Below are 16,892 nucleotides of genomic sequence, written 5' to 3' on the forward strand. Positions count from 1 at the left end.
AGAAAGGGGAACTTAGCTTTCAGGAAGTGAAAGGAGGGGGCAGTACCAGAAAGGCTTCTAAGTGTCATTTTGTCATATTCTTCGGAAACTTGTGATGCTCTGAGGCACAACTTTAATAATAAAAAATGAAGCAAATCCATTTAATATGGATAAGACATGCTGGGCTCAGAACATTTGACACTCACGGGCTGAGTCATGCCCTACTTTCCTTCAATCCTAGGAACTCCATCTGTGACACATAAAAAACTGGGGGAAAAAAACAGTGAACACAATATATCAGTGCACAGGTCCGCATTTATGATTGCTTGTCATTCCTCATGGCTGTTCTCTTAAACTCAGTTAATTTGGTTTATTTCCCATGTACAACATTACAGAAAAGAGAGCTTACAATATAACCCATACTTTTAATAATACATTAAAAGTAGTGAACTGCCAAGATGTGGAAACTTATGTTTATCCCTTGTGTGTAGTAATTGAGCTGTTTGTGTGGCACTTTGTACTAAGTTTGAGCAACGGCCAAAGAGAATAATGGGTTTAGTTCAGAGCTACTGTAGCTGATCCTGCTACCCAATCACTGATGCCATTTCTAGTTTTTGCTTGGATCCTACTCTGCCCTGTGCAATATATATATTCTCCAATATATTATCCAATATTTAGGCTAGAGTAATATATATATTACTCTAGCCTAAAAAAACATTTAAAAAAACACATATTAATATTTCAAAGGCTCGAGATCAATTCTCTTTAAATTCAATGTCCTAATGTGGTCAGAAACACCAAATCACTTTAACAGCCTCACAGTATCGAAATATGTGACTGCAGTGATTATTATATTATTATATATTATTACTATATTGCCATTCATTGTATTATAGTTATTATTAGTACATCAGCAAACGCCTAATCAAAGAGAAAGAACAGTAAAAATACTTTTGAGTCTGGGGAGAATTTCTGGGATGCATTTGTGGGTTTTGTGCATCCATGTGCTTTCCACTCTTCTCACTTCTGCTCTCTCTCTCTCTCTCTCTCTCTCTCTCTCACTCTCTGTCTCCCTCTCTCTCTCTCTCATCTCAAACTCCAGTTCAAACTGTGCTTTATTGGCATGACTGTGTAAGGGTACATTAATGGCAAAGCTGAGTTAAGAACAGGAAATGCACTGTATGTAACAGTAACCACAACAATACTAGTGGTACAAATATTAATGCAGCGATATTAATGCAGTAATATTTATTTCCTTCACCCCCCCCCCTCCCCTCCCCATACACGCACTCCCATACACATTATTCCCTTTTCTCTCTCTTCCCTCTTTCTCCTCCTCCAATGAATTTCTGACCGCTGTCTCCCTCTGTAGAGCCCTACGGCCATGGCAGGCATGGAGATAGTGTAGCGTCTGCACTTCTATGGGGGTCTATAGATTAGCCATCTTTGTTGGTGGCACAATGAGGATCCCCGCCCCCCTTGCTGAGCTGGGCCTTTTAGCCGGGCCCTTTGCCACGGGAGGCTTTATAAGGGCCCGGGCGCATGCCAGCTTTCACTCTCACGTTAGGAGGTCCCAGGGGCATCTCAGCGAGGTGAGTACCGTTCGCCCCCCCCCCCCCACCTAACCCCCCTGTCCCCAGACACCCAGTAAGCCATCCCCACATCCTCACACACACACTTGCAGACCATTCACAGGATAGAGTAAGTGAGTAAGTGGCCCGGGTGCCTTAGAGCAGTTAGAACTTCCGTGCTCTGTTATCTGGTCCAGGCCTCCGCCTTTTAAAATAGCTTGTTTTACGCTGCTATTCACTGTGAATATGCCTAGCGTGCCGCTCTAGGGCCTGGCCTTTTGTGTTTGTGCACATGCGTCCGCGTAGCGCTGCGCTCTTGCTCTCAGATCACTGCAGATGCCTTTATGTGGTGAAGCCATTCGCGCTTTTGTGCACTTGTGAATGCTTTTGGAAGATAACATGCTGGCAAATAGTGAGGACTCGCACTCTGCGTTCTCGTAGCTGACCTGTTGTGCCTCTCTCTTTTTTGCCCTGTTACTAGGCAGGTACCTTTTCATGCGTGTCCTCTGGTTTTTGTTTTTCCACGCGCTTGTATTTCTGGATGGTGCTCAGTGCTTCTGAAATTTCGGACAGTGTGCTCTTTTGCCATTCAAGGCCAGCGGTTCAATATTTTGACTTTGATATGCTTCCTGTACAGAAAGGTAATGTGTTAAAATGCGAAAATAAACATCTAAAGGACTATGTTTGTGTAAGATGAATTATATGTTAAAATATACTTTGAATGCTCATAATGTTGTACATACATTGTAATCATTTTTCTTTGTCACTTGATACAGGTGTTGTAGGATACACTGGCTCTGCTGAATTGTAAAATATAACTTATACATTTCAACTGATATTAGCAAAAATAGTTTGGGCTACATTGATTTGCATTTAATTGCCTTCATAGAGGTGTACAGGCTGATCTGTGACACTGCTTTATAGGACTAAAAGATTGAATACCAAATATAAGAGGTTGGTAATAGGACTGTAGTAGATACAAATCCAAATGTGAAACGCTGTTAGAGCAGCCAAATCACAGCTTCTGTGTCCTGTCATTCCCCCACTGAGTGTCACTGTCTCTGCTTTACAGATAAAATGACTCACCACTGCACCAAGTTCTCCGGTCACTGGAAGGTATGGGGCCCAGAAGGTGTAGAACTTCATAGGATTGGAATGAAACCCGATAGAATTCTCGGCAGTGCCGAAAAATCGGCGATGCCCAGCGCATGGCCCTTTGCACTCTTTCGCTCCGCAAATTCAACCCGCAATCTAGCAGCGCTTCGTCGCCCAGCACGCCCGTCTCATTTCCTTTTTCCCCGTTTTCCCCCCTCTCTCTCTCTCTCCCGAACCCCCCGCAGATCATCGTGTACGACGAGGAGTGCTTCCAGGGCCGGCGCCATGAGTTCACCTCCGAGTGCTGCAACGTCATGGAGTTCGGCTTCGAGACCGTGCGCTCGCTGAGAGTGGAGAGCGGAGCGTGAGTGTCCCCCCCCCCCCCCCGCCCGCCCGCCCGCCCGCCCGCTTCCGGAAGGGTCACCCTCCGAGCGGCTTCGCTCGCCCGCGCCGCACCGCACCGCTCCCGCAGGAAACGCGGCCTCTCCTCTCATTTCTGATGTGCAGTCCAGACCTCCAGTAATGTTTCTGTTACAGTGAATTAATGAATACTCAAAACCTGATTGATGCTGCCCTGCTTGTAACTTCCAAATACATGTATTGCTTTTTTTTCTGCGCCTTGCGGAAGAGTTTGGCAGAAACTCTGAGATCAGACACGCAGCAGTTTCAGTGCAAACAGGGCCCGAGCAGTAACGGAGCAGTAATGGCCCCCCCAGCAACCTCGCAGCAGACGGGCAGCTGCTCGTGTCAGCCTGCCAATAAGGGAGCAACTTCTCTCTTTAGCCATGGAGTGCGGCTTGGAATATAAAAGAACCAGGCCTGCTTTAAACATGCGAGCACTCCTATGGCCTACTCTGCTCCTGTCCAGTGAGTGAGCAGGGCTGAGACAGAAGAGAGAGAATAGCACAGACGTATGAACACATTTTATGCCGTTGCTGAGACAGGATGTATGCTCACTCTGACAACTGCTCTCTGCTTCCTCCTTCATTCTCTCTCTCTCTCTCTTTCTCTCAGGTGGGTGGGTTATGAGCACTCTGCATACCAGGGCCAGCAGTTTGTGCTAGAGCGTGGAGAGTACCCTCAGTGTGATGCCTTCGGGGGCAGTAACTCCTACCATATTGAGAGGATGACCTCCTTCAGGCCCATTGCCTGTGCTGTGAGTTCAATCTGCTCTTTCTAATGCTGTATCTCTCTCTGCTGTTTGCTCCATCACACATTCTCACACTGCTGCCCCTCTGTCCTCATCCTCCTGCTCTCCTCCTGCTCTCACTCACAGTCCTGCTCTCCCCCTGCTCTCACTCACAGGCCTGCTCTCCTCCTGCTCTCACTCACAGGCCTGCTCTCCCCCTGCTCTCACTCACAGGCCTGCTCTCCCCCTGCTCTCACTCACAGGCCTGCTCTCCCCCTGCTCTCACTCACAGGCCTGCTCTCCTCCTGCTCTCACTCACAGGCCTGCTCTCCCCTGCTCTCACTCACAGGCCGGCTCACCTCATGCTCTCACTCACAGGCCGGCTCTCCTCCTGCTCTCACTCACAGGCCTGCTCTCCTCCTGCTCTCACTCACAGGCCTGCTCACCTCCTGCTCTCACTCACAGGCCTGCTCTCCCCCTGCTCTCACTCACAGGCCTGCTCTCCCCCTGCTCTCACTCACAGGCACCGGTCTCTGCATATTTCCTTTGTGGGTGCTTAAGAGGTCACATCTAGTGAGTGACTCAGTTTTATTTCCAAGAATCCCCTAATTTGCATATCATAACAACATGCTGTGAGTTTCAGTAGCACATTGCACATTTTGAAGCCATGTCTCTCATGTTCTAACTGCGCATTGCATGTACAGACAGCATGTGTGACATAACATCAGGCAATGCTTTTCCCTGGGGAGTGAAAGCAGCCTTATTCTGTGACAATCCCTTCAGGATCCCTTTAGGGCACTGAGCAGCATGAACATTACTGACTCCTAAAGCTAGCATCCTGAAAACTGCTGAGCACCTGAGCAAGGGACAGTGCGCACTGCAATGGAACTGCTGCGTTCCGAGGATCCAAGCATTGGTGTTGTAAAAATGACAATAGAGAACAGAAAATACGCACACATCCAAAAACTCAGACAGATGCCGAACAGAACAGTGGAGTGAATAAAAAGGTAGAGCCCGCGCACTTGTGAATTCTCCCCAGTGCCAAATATTTATTAACATCAAAAAGTATGTGATGTTCTGAGCTTAGTCTAACGAAGAAGCGCTAGGCTTGAAACGTTATTAATAGATTTATGGCACTGGAGAACGTACAGTCTGCGGGCTCTAACATTTTAGGATGTTGTTAAAATGACCCCCCGTGACGCATGCACCCACAGAACCACAGGGAGTGCCGGATGACCATCTACGAGCGGGAGAACTTCCTGGGACGTAAGGGGGAGCTCAGTGACGACTACCCCTCCCTGCAGGCCATGGGATGGTGCAACAATGAAGTGGGCTCCCTGCGGGTCCAGTCTGGAGCGTGAGTGTCCAGTCCTCCACCTCATGATTTCCCTTACTGCTCTCTTAGCATCTATGTTCAAACTTTATTGTCTTAAAAATAGACAGTGTTGAATATTCCTGGATTTGTTCTTTTAAAATTTGACTTATTTGACCTCCCTTTCTGTCTCTCTTCTGTGTTCTATCTCTGTCTCTCTTTATCTCTGTGTTTCTCTCTATCACCATATCTCTGTCTCACTGTCTTACTCACTCTCTCAATTGCTCTATCTCTGTCTCTCTCCATCCCTCTTACCCTCTCCCTTGTTTTACTGAAAAAAAAAACATTTTTTGGGGGCTACTTAACACCATGACTTTTGAATCCCCTTCTCTCTCCCTCTCTCTCTCTCTCTCTCCCCCTGGTAGGTTTGTGTGCTACCAGTACCCAGGCTACCGTGGCTACCAGTACATCATGGAGTGTGACCGCCACTGCGGAGAGTACAAACATTTCAAAGAGTTCGGCTCTCACTCACAGACCCCCCAGATTCAGTCCATCCGCCGCATTCAGCAGTAACCCCTGCCTCTGCTTACCCCCAACTTCCCCCGAAAAGCAGTCTTAGCCTTGCCCTATCCCCACTGCAATCCAGTGCAGAATAAAGTGTCTTTCTTAAACCTCACCGACCTCCTGCTGTGGCTCTGTCCATATCCTAACTCCCGAATGGGTGTGTCTGCCAACATTGAAATGCTTTGAGATGTGCATATGGCCAAGAAACAAATGGCCACAGAAAAGAAGCTAACAAGCAAAGCTAAAAAAAACACATAACCAGCAAGAATGAAAGGAAAACATTGTGATAAATGGAGGCCAGGCTCGACCAGCATGGCAAAGAATCTGTATAAAACAGAGTAATGACAGGAAAAACATGAGCTGATCCATGGTGACTGCTTGGGTTACACTTCTCTGTAACAGACTGATAAAGACACATAGTGTGTTTTCTACAGTTTTGACAAATTTGCCTGTAAAATTGTGTCTCTGTAATTGTCACTTGACATTTGTGTGAAATTGTCCAGAATGAGTCACATATGTCATTTGAAATACTTTAATGTTTAAACACCAGAAAAATCCTACAGTTACTGGCAATTAAAAAAAACCCATTATTTTCACCAATATTTTTTTTATGAATGTACACTTGTTGCTTGGTAACATGTTCTGTTGAAAATTCTCAGGAATCTGCAAGAATGTATTCCATTTTTAAAACATCTAAAGAGTTCAAATGTATCAAATTCATATTTAACTCGGGCCTGGTCTCCACAAACTTGCAGTATATGGCCACTGACGAGTCACATGACGTCAGGAGACAAGTTATGTGTTTACAGAAGTATCTGAAGCTATACAGGGAGGATTTCCAATAATTACGTTAAATAACTGGTTAAACTGTGTTTGTGCTTGAAAATTTATGAGGTTATTTTGATTAGCAATAACGACTTTAATTTGTAAGTCAGGTTCTGTGAAAATTGCAATGCTGTGGTTCCAAGAGCGATTGTTCTCTTTTAAAACGTAAAACCCCATGCTCTCTTCCAAAACATAGCCTAATCAAGAAGACTGGGCAGATTATTAATTAACAAGTTTTTTTTACAATCTGAGTTTCAGACACGATCTCTTGTGAATGATGAAATTCACAGGGCAAAAATGATGAACGGTAAAACAGTGACTAACCATATAATGAGGAATACTTTGTCTAAAACACCTTATGGCTATGAATTCATGTTATTTGTTTTGAATATTAAACTGGACACAAATCGGTTACTCGATCAAACATGCGTTCGAATTAAAACTAACCTACAATTAATTTTTAATTGAAGACAGTCAATGTGTAATCATTTGAAATTATCCTTATAATAAGTATATTCAAATGAATGTGTATGTAAATATATTTATGCAGGAACTACCAGTGGATAGCCTATAAAATAATTTAAAATGCGTCTGTATGTTTACGCATTATATTTTGATATTTTCGATAACCAATCTCTGCGTGTGCATCGTTGCGTAAGAAAACGAGCATGTTTCCGTTATTATTCATTTCAATCATTGCTGACAGTTCAGTCACAAAGGACCACAGAGGAAGAAGAAACTGAGTGAGATTGGGAAGCCATGTTGGCTCTCGAATCTGGTTTTGTACTACTCAGTCAGGTGCGTCATACCTCGCACCTGTTTGGAAACCATAATGAAAGCGGTTCGTGTGTTCAAGGCGCGAAGACCTCGACAACCGGAGCTGGCGTTACCTATCAGCAATACCCGTATTTACCCTTTACTGCCACTGGAAGGAGCTGAGCGCCTGTGTACACAGCCTGAAATAACCTCGAGACAGAAAAATACCGCGAGATAAATTTACATTCATACTTGCAGTTAAAAATGCCACCTAGTACGCGGAAAGAAATCTGAATTATTTACGTGGAAAAAATAAAATAAGTGAGAGAGGTAAAGGATGGCACCCTCACAGTGGTAGAGATATTGTAAAGGAAAAGAATATTCAGTTGCGCTCAATGAAGAGCTTCTGCCATTTTACTTATCAGCGATGTAGCAGTGCTAGGATTGGCTTGTCGGGTCCAATGTGTCATTTCGAAAGACTCATCCTCTCAGTGTATTGAGCGCTTCTGAATGAAACATTTCACAATCCCTCTCTACAATCTATAGGCAAAACGCAAAACCGCTGGGGAATATTATCCAGCTGTTTAGCCACAGACGAGCATGATTGTGTATGATTGGCAGGTGCGCAAAATATGCGGTTCAAATGATTACATTATTATAAAAGCTGGAATTGACATTGCATGTTTAGAATTGCAGAGTTAAAAAATGTTTTTTTATTTTATTTTTAGCAATAATTGTAATATTGTGTAAAATGTAAATATTGACAAATCTGGTGCATTTAGCAGTTAGTTTCATTTAGAAGCCATTTGCCATACCCATAAGGTACTACCGACTATTTATACCATGCCAGAGATGGTCTTAAGAAGAAGTAGACTAAAATGTTTTACTTTAAGTCTGTGGAGGCTACATGAAGGCCAAGAAGCGTCTAAATGTATTTTTATGTCTAATGTATACATGTGAACATTAAACATTTAAGCACTCACTCAATTTGTCAAACAAAGTAGCCCTAGTTTTGAGTAAGGACACATATTGCAAGGTATCAGTTTTACAAATGGCAAGGCATGCCACACAAGCTGCAATGACTAAACAAGAAAGTATTTTATTTCTTAGTTTGAGTGCATTATGGTTACTTTAGCATAATACTGAGCGTGAGAACGTGGAAATTGGTAGAAATATTTGACATATTTTACTAACATCACATTTGAATGTATCGTGCAGTGCCATACGGAGGTCGCTTCAGATGCTATTTAGAGATAGGAATTAAGACGTTGGGAAATTTTTGGCTTGTCTGCAATATGGTTGTAATGAATATATTTATTGTTTCTAAATCTGTGCGTTATACTGTCCTGTGCTAATCGTGTGACCGTCTGACTATGTAGGTGTGAGCATGTTAGAATGAACACGGCGCCCTCTTTCCGAACGTGAATGTTCCTCTGTTTTTTGTCCGCTTGTGCACCCCCGTTTTTAGAAATCCAGTTCGTGTTTTACAGAAAGCCCATACGCATGGGAGGAAGTGGGACTCTCACAGTTTGCCTGCGAGAATACACTGCCTCTCAGCAGCGATACACACAGGACACGCTAACGCGGTGGGGACCGGCCAGCACTTTTACACGGATAAAGAGGACGGAGGAGCAAATAATCTTCGATTAATAGGATACACAGAAGATATGAGTAAGGAGAGAGAGTGAAAAAACGAAGAAACCAGCCGATGTTGTCGGCGATAAAACACCAGTTGTGACTCCTATGAAAGAGCGGCGCCCCGAATGCGGATGCTTAGGACAAGAGGAAATTGTCTTAAGGAGGAAAAGCAACATTGCCGATTTTGGGGGGGTTGCATTTGGGAAAGACATTGAAGGCGGGTACAATGATTGCTGCGCATTTAAGGGGACAGACGCTTGATTTTTTATAGCTAGCTAGCTGACGTTACATTTGCTCACTGGCTGGACCCTATAGCTAGTTTCCAGTGTTGTTTGCACGGATAGAGCAGGAAAAATGAAGTTTCGCAAGAGCTAACGTTAGCTGGCAAACTTATACTTTTATGGTAATTTCCATCTTCTGGTGTTTCAAAATAATAAGCAGAAGAAAGCGAGAAAAGTCGTACGGGAGGGTGGTCGCTGAGTATCGTCATTGCAGCTACCACTCGGCAGCTAGTTGGTTAGCTAGCCAGTTTGCTAATTTCCCTTTTCAGTCGTCCCCTCCCCCTCTACCACCATATGTGAAAAAAACGATAGCTACCAAAAAAAAAAAACCGCAAGACAAGAGAAAATAGACGGAACTTGGCTAGCTTTCAGTATCTAGCTAGGTTGTTATCATATCTCCAGTCAGTAGTGAGATGGGGATAATCTGATTAATGGTGAAACGCTGGCCAGTTAATGGGTTGCTTTCATTTTGAACTTGATTAGCCAGCTGGTTGTCGTATTAGGTAGTGGTAGCTAGCGATAGTGCTAGCGAGCTAGTCTGGGGACGGTCAGTATAACAAACCCCCTTTCCTTGTCAACCATGAAAATGGAGAAGCGCTTGTATTTCTCTGCCGTAGTTTAGCGCTGTCAACTCTACACACTACGTTTTTGTCGATGTATTATTTTTTAGCTGGCAGATTAGCTACATACGATTAAAGATAAATGTACTTCAGTTGGATAATCCCTAGAGCTATCAGTGGCTAGCTAGTCTGCTAATGATAGCAATCGATGCCTCCTTTCAGTGCATCATAAGAGATCGGCGATACAGGAAGCAAACAACGGAAGCAACGAAAAATAACATTGTGGGATGAATTGGAATTTTAAAAAAAATTTTTAATCCCGCTGAGTTAGCTAGTTTTAGATTTTAATTGTTGACTGTTATTTTAAGATTGAAGCTGCACTAACCGACGAATTGTTCGACTTCACAATGGATTTGATTTGCAGCTAGCCTAACAGCAACAATAATTATATTTTAACGTGACTTTTCTTTTACTCGTACTGAGTGGAATTGGTCTTTTGGCCCGACTGAGGTATTAGCTAATGACATAGCGTTTAACAGACTGGATTTTGTTTAACCAAGCCTGGTCCCTCTTGGCTGTACATAAATTCCCTGTCTGAATCTTTATTGAAGTGGCCACGCAGATTGCTAGTAGTAGCTTACGAATTGCCGCTGTCATACCGCAGTATACATTTTGTAAACTGCCAGTGGTTTTGACAGTTGGCTTGCTATTTAACTAGTTAATCAACCAAGCTGCAACCAAGAGACGGGTAATCTCAGTCAGTGAAGACCAGTGGCTAGGGGGTCAATGAAGGTAAATATTTTAACAATTGATATGCATCCGATGGCTAACTAGTTCGATTTAGTTAAATATCTAACGTAGCTAGACTACCTGTTACACGTTTTTAAACGGTGTAGTGTTTCAACTACGACTATCTGCGAAATAGTTTCCCCTTTGAAAAAACAAAACACAACCCACTTTTAAACGGTAGCCAATTTTTTAAAATCCCCTCCAACCTATATTATATATGTATATTTATTTTCAGTAAAAATGTCTGTTTTTGAGATATTCTAAGTATTGGACCTAGACGAAGAAAAACGACAACCTCAGCCAGAGGGGAAACTGATCTTCAGATCCTGACTCCCGCATCTCCTCTCCCCCTCCTGGATCCCTTTTGTCCCGTGGGAATTGGATTTAGCCTGTGCCGTGTTTCACTGGACATTGGTTTCTGTATCTCTCCGGACATTCCCACGGCTGGTGTTGTATCGATTCGGTCGATCAAGAGTTGAAGATGGCGGACCTCGAAGCAGTTCTCGCCGATGTCAGTTATTTGATGGCGATGGAGAAGAGTAAATCTACTCCAGCTGCCAGGGCGAGTAAGAAAATCATCCTTCCTGAACCAAGGTACTCACATAATTGTCGTGGTTGAATGTTTGTCTGTCGGTGTGTGTGACTGGGGAGAGGTAGCGAGATGGACAGCTCAATGTTACCTGTCATTCTGTTACTAGGGACAACTAACGTTTGGCAGCCTGTGTATAACAATGACACCACACAAGGCCCATTATGATTCCCGGTTCAGTGCATCTGTGACAAAAAAATCAACGTATACGTGTGATAGAGCTTGTAACCTAAATATGGTGGTCATGATAAGATGATTAATCGTATCTGTTATTGTAATGGGTATTTCCGTTGTGTAATCTTAACTGTTGAATGGCTGCTGGCATTGAATTAAATATATTCAATATCTATGTTTTTTTAATGGCGTAAATTTGTGTTCTGTCAATGCACTTCAAATAGCCCACTTGAATAGGCTTATCATCTTGCTAGATTTAGACATGACAGATGTGTTCTGCCAGATTAGTGCTGGGTACATGTTATGTGTTGAAGTGGGTAGTTAGTTTAGCTGTGTCCTTGTTCATTCTGTTATATATAATAATGCGGAAAAAAAATCAAATCCACAAACCCGTATCTAAGACCTAGTCACGCTCAACTCTGTCAAAATCTGTTAGGACTACCGTTATTCAAATCGAAAATGAAATGTCGACCTTGGTCTGCGTATTCTAAATAGTCTTTGAAGTGAGTAGCGTATGATAATTGGCTTTCTGGAGCTTCTCGCGGCGCCCAACGCATCAAAAGTAGCTTATGTGTCAAGGCAGATCTGCATCCGTAGATTGTGGAATCTGTGTCCTGCATTTTGGCCAACGTTAGCTAGCTACTGTACACTGCACTGTCTCCTGCGCCAAAGATTGAAGCGAGCTATCCGCTAGGTAGATACAACGAAAGCTTATTGTGTGCTGGTACTGTCCTTTTGCCGTAACTCTGCTCGACTGCCGTTAGAGAATTTGTGTTTTATTTGAATTGATGCATGCGAGGTAAAGCAGCGGTAACGAGGCTGTGCCTCTGAAAGAGGTGTATGATGCTCCTTCCTAGTGGAGGGGCTCGGCTGTCTTATGCTATGCAGGATTCAAAGGCCGGGCTTTCTCTCTGTAATAATTACCTCGCCTTAGGCTGCACGCCCCATAAGCCCATAAGCCTAAAGTTAAATTGAGAAAGCTTAAAATAATGAAAATGATACATTTGGATTGTGTGATTATTTTTTATTTCTAGAACAGTTGGTTCAGTCGTCCATAGGTTCGTGTTCCACAAAATTAGGTTACAGTTCATGCTAGTTAAGTGTTAAATGGGGCCTATAGAATTGGGATCTGTGCAGTTATTGGAAACTGTTTTGAAACGTTAAGGCCAAAGTGCTTTGGGTGAGGATGGAAACCTAACCTTTTGTATTTACTGAAACCACTTACAAGCACAGGTGGCCAGAGCCCTGAAAAAGTATTTGGGCCCTTCAGGTTTTATCTTTTATTGGGTATTTGTCGCACTGAATGTTTTCAGGCTCTTAGACAAAATGCAATATTAGACAAACGCAACACATTTTTAAAATTAGTATTTCATTTATTTAATGAAAAAAGTTATCAAACACCCATATGACTTGTGAAAAAGTAGTTGCCCTCCTAAACGTTATAACTGGTTGCACCACCTTTAGCAGCAATAACCGCAACTAAACACTTCCTATAATTAGATATCAGTGTTTCACATTGCTGTGGAGGACTTGTAGCCCACTTTTCTTTGCAGAAATCTTTAATTGAGACAAATTGGTAGGTTTTCAACCAAGAACTGCTCGTTTGAGGTCCTGCCACAACATCCCTGTTGGGTTCAAGTCAGGACTTTGACTAGGCCACTTCAGAACTTTAATTTTGTTTATTTTCTGCCATTCTGATGTGGAATTGCTTTTGTGTTTTGGATCATTGTCTTGCTGCATAACTCAATTACAATTCAGCTTCAGCTCATGGACATAATGACTGGTCATTCTCTTAAGAATTGTCTGGTGCAGAGTATTCATGGTTCCTTTTATAATAGCAAGTTGTCCAGGCCCAGAGGTAGCAAAGCATCCCCACACCATCACACTACAACCATCATGATTGACTGTTGGTATGATGTTCTTACTGAGCAATACTGTTTTTGTTTTACGCGTGTCATAATGGAGCTTGTGTCATCCAAAATGTTCTGCTTTTGACGCATCACCTTTTAATGTTCATAGAACATTATCCCAAAAGACTTGGGGATCATCCAGATACATTTTTCCAAACGGGAGATGAGCATTGAAGTTTCTCTTGTTTAGCAGTGGTTTTGACCTTGCTACTCTCCCATGAATCTCATTTTTGCCCAGTCTCTTTCTTATTGTGGAGTTATGAACACTGACCTTAACTGAGGTTAGAGAGGCCTGCAGTTCTTTGAATGCCCTTCTAGGATCTTTTGTGACTACCTGGATGAATTGTCGCTGCATGCTTGTAGAAATTTTGGCAGGCAAGCCGCTCTTGGGAAGATTTACCGCTGTTCCAAGTGTTCTCCATTTGTAGATAATGGCTCTCACTTTCATTCGGTGGAGTCCCCCAAGCCTTATAAATGGCTTTGTAGCCCTTTCCAGGCTGATGTATTTAAACAACTTTTTTCCTCATCTCTTTTGGAATTTTCTTTGATTGAGGCATAGTGTGCTTGTAGAAATATTGTGGGGACTGCTTCCCTGTGATGGTAAGATTCAATATGAGTGAGATTTAGATTCAACAGACCTGGCTGCTATCAAGCTTGACTGGGTACAATCAGCTGAATTTAATTATGAATTGAATTTGGTTAATTGGTTGATTGAGTAACTAAGGGGGCACTTTTCATTTGGATGATAACTTTTTTCATTAACTAATAATAATGTTTTGTGTTTGCTCAATTTTCTTTGTATATTACATTTTGTCTAAAGAAGCCATTCAGACAAATATGCAGTAACAGGCAAGATCAAGTAGTACTTCATGACACTGTATAAGTGCATGCACATGCATACAAAGCCTGTGAAGTTTGTGATGACATAATCTATTAATGTACTTTCATTGCGTGGCTGCAACAATTTTATGTGAGAAATTGTTCTGAATGCTCCCCTTTTGTATTACCCTGAATCAGTAGCAGACACCGATTTAGAAATCTTGTGTATGGGTGGCCCTGTCAAAAATGGCTTTCTGTTGGGTATTACATAGTATTTTCCTATTTATTTGTTTTGGTCACAGTAATATTTTTGGCAATTTGTAACAGAATGTAAAAATGTCTGCTTACAGAATGGTGGAAATGCCTACTAAGAGGAGTTGATTGTACGTTGCACTGTTCTCTCTCTCTCTCACATCTGACTTAAAGGCTGCTTGTTAAGTAAGTGAGTGAATGAGGATTACGATCATTATGATAATGTCCTCACCAAGAATAGCTCTTTCAACCTCAAAATACCCAGCTTTGCAAGGCCTGCTCTTGGAAAGGCTGTAGGGTAAATCGTAGTCATATATGGTTCAAGGTTATCCCTAAGCACTGGAATATTGGTGCGTCGTCATCTTTTCAATTTGTTTGTTTTCATTACAATTTTTTTTTTTGTCTTCCTTTTTGTTTTTTGTTTTTTCCATTTCCTAATCTCAGAAAATAGATAGTGGTCAGGATGCCAGGAACAGTGTAGCCATTCTGCTTCTGCACTTCACACATTTATGAGTATACATATGTCTGTGTGTGTCTATTCTAGGTATGTACTTTCTGGGCCTGATTAATAATATTTGACTGACTAGCCAATGCTGATACCTTCATTTTTATTGCATTGTAGCACAGATGCAAACTGCACCCAGGTTGTGATGAAGGGAAAGTGTGTAAGAAAATATTTCTGCTGAGTTATTTTATTTTTAAGCAGACTGCGTAAGCCCAGAGGGCTGCTGAGTCTCTGATGTGAGTCTGACTGGTAAAATGATATTAATGAATGGCCTCGCTAACCGTAAGTAATAAATAAGAGCGGTTCAGGTGGTGTGGGTTCGTTGCAATTTGTGGCGACATACCTGCCCATTATATCTTCAATGCGCTTTCATATTGGCTTATGCACACGCACGCACAGGCACGCACACGCCTTCTCTTTGCAGTTGTCATTTCCTGTGGTCAGTCTCAGAACTGCGTGGAAGCGACCTTGTGAAATGAAGAGCGAAACACAGTGGTGCATGCTGATCAGTTTGACGAGTTTTTGAATTTAAAAAAGTCATGCACCGAGTGAGTGAAATGTTTGTTCCCGGGTAGTTCGGTGTCTTTGAGAAAGCTGGCCCTGTCAGTTTGCAGTACGTTAGAGGCCATTCTGAACCTTGCTTTGCGTGATTGTATGATGTTGTAAGCCTTTTGCTTGAGTACAGTCTGTGACACATTTCAGTAAGAGAAGTTGTGGGCAGAGCTGATGATCTAAGTATCTTTAAGCCTACATGTTAAATGTATGCTGAATTTACAATTTTTCAACAATGCTGTGGAAGTGTGGCGGAGATTAACGTCACCAACACAACCTAAAGTGATTAATTGTTTAGAAGCAGAATTTTAAAAAATTTACCTCATGAGTCTATGCACAGTGGGTAAGGAACTGGGCTTGTAACCGAAAGGTCGCAGGTTCGATTCCTGGGTAGGACACTGCCGTTGTATCCTTGAGCAAGGTACTTAACTGAAATTGCTTCAGTATATATCCAGCTGTATAAATGGATACAATGTAAAATGCTATGTAAAAGTTGTGTAAGTCGCTCTGGATAAGAGCGTCTGCTAAATGCCTGTAATGTAATGTAAAGTGGCTGGCTAGCTGAAAGTGCGTAGCTTCTTTTGTTTTCATTGCAACAACTGTTCTTTGAATATAAATGATTGCTGCATTGAAAGCTGTTCATTTTAGCCTTGTGCTTCACTTAGCCTAATTGAACAAGAATTAATTTCATATTCAGAATATTATCTGATGCATGAGGTGAATTATGAGAAAGCTTTAAGCGAATACGGTGATGCGATCACTTATTAAAATATTAGGACTTGATAGACAAATGACTGTCAGATGGATGATGGAGAAAATATTTGACGCATCGAACGATGTTCGTGACGAAAAAAGTTAACGAACGAGGGTAACGCAAATTGCCCTTGTGCAGGGCGAAGGAGCAAGACGTCCAGCTGGCACCCCTTGTGATCAGGGCGCTTCAGCGTGGCTGCCTGGGCTCCAGGGGGATTACTGCACCGCCAGGCCCAGGGGTGCCGGTGTCGGCAGAGCGAAAGCATTACTGCCGTCAGCATCAACATCATTAGTACTGTCAGCACTGTTCAGAAATCACACGCCACTGTCTGTGGCAGTCAGGGCGGATTGCGCCCGGTTCTCCCCCGCTCTCAGGAGCAGCTAATACAGAATGTATCCAGGCCCCAGTCTGCTATGACATGGTAAAACATAGGTTTTTATTTTAATGAGGATTTAATATGGAAAAAAAAAGATGATCCTGGGGAAAAAAAAAAAAAACGTGATCTCCTGAATTGGCTGTAAAAGTAATCCGTCATGAGCGAGAGAGAGAGAGAGAGAGCCAGCATTGATATTAATAGAGGCCTTTAAAAAGGATCTCCTAAGGGCAGTTTGGAAAAGAGACATAAATAAACAGAATCCTCTTTGTTGTCAAATGGCGGCGGTGAGCGAATGCAGCGCTGTAGAGATAGCGGTGCGCCGTCAAATTCTCCTCGAGCCCAGTTTGAGCCGGCCGACAGATAGGTGAGATTTTGACGGCATGACTGGAAGCATTTTGGGTGGGTGGGTGGGGGTGGGGGGGTCGTTACTGGTATTGTTTGACGTGGAGAGAGATTGTTTGA

General features: G+C 42.8%; 2 protein-coding genes across 4 annotated transcripts in view; both read left to right on the top strand.

The window, feature by feature from the left end:
* The first annotated feature begins 1,468 nt into the window (after positions 1-1,468).
* On the top strand, positions 1,469-5,762 carry cryba4 (crystallin, beta A4). The gene is made up of 6 exons (XM_064308796.1): positions 1,469-1,571; positions 2,623-2,666; positions 2,891-3,009; positions 3,660-3,801; positions 4,989-5,131; positions 5,512-5,762. Exons 2-6 carry the CDS (start codon positions 2,628-2,630, stop codon positions 5,657-5,659), a joined length of 591 nt encoding a protein of 196 aa, XP_064164866.1. The 5' UTR covers positions 1,469-1,571; positions 2,623-2,627; the 3' UTR covers positions 5,660-5,762.
* Positions 5,763-8,743: 2,981 nt separating this feature from the next.
* The window catches only part of grk3 (G protein-coupled receptor kinase 3), a 63,278-nt gene continuing 55,129 nt past the window's right edge, over positions 8,744-16,892 (top strand). The window contains exon 1 of one of the 3 annotated variants that reach the window (XM_064308790.1): positions 8,744-11,093. In XM_064308790.1, coding sequence (XP_064164860.1) covers positions 10,981-11,093 — 113 coding nt within the window. In that variant the 5' untranslated portion in view covers positions 8,744-10,980. The remainder of the gene's footprint in view (positions 11,094-16,892) is intronic. The other 2 variants (XM_064308788.1, XM_064308789.1) reach the window with 2 other exon arrangements.

Source organism: Anguilla rostrata, chromosome 14 (assembly GCF_018555375.3).
Source record: "Anguilla rostrata isolate EN2019 chromosome 14, ASM1855537v3, whole genome shotgun sequence".
NCBI lineage: Eukaryota > Metazoa > Chordata > Actinopteri > Anguilliformes > Anguillidae > Anguilla > Anguilla rostrata.

Bases quoted from the DNA above. Each gene is read 5' to 3' on its own strand.
- cryba4 (XM_064308796.1), top strand. From the start codon at position 2,628: ATGACTCACCACTGCACCAAGTTCTCCGGTCACTGGAAG. The intron at 3,010-3,659 runs GTGAGTGTCCCC...TCTTTCTCTCAG, and splicing joins CTGAGAGTGGAGAGCGGAGC to GTGGGTGGGTTATGAGCACT. The intron at 3,802-4,988 runs GTGAGTTCAATC...ATGCACCCACAG, and splicing joins TCAGGCCCATTGCCTGTGCT to AACCACAGGGAGTGCCGGAT.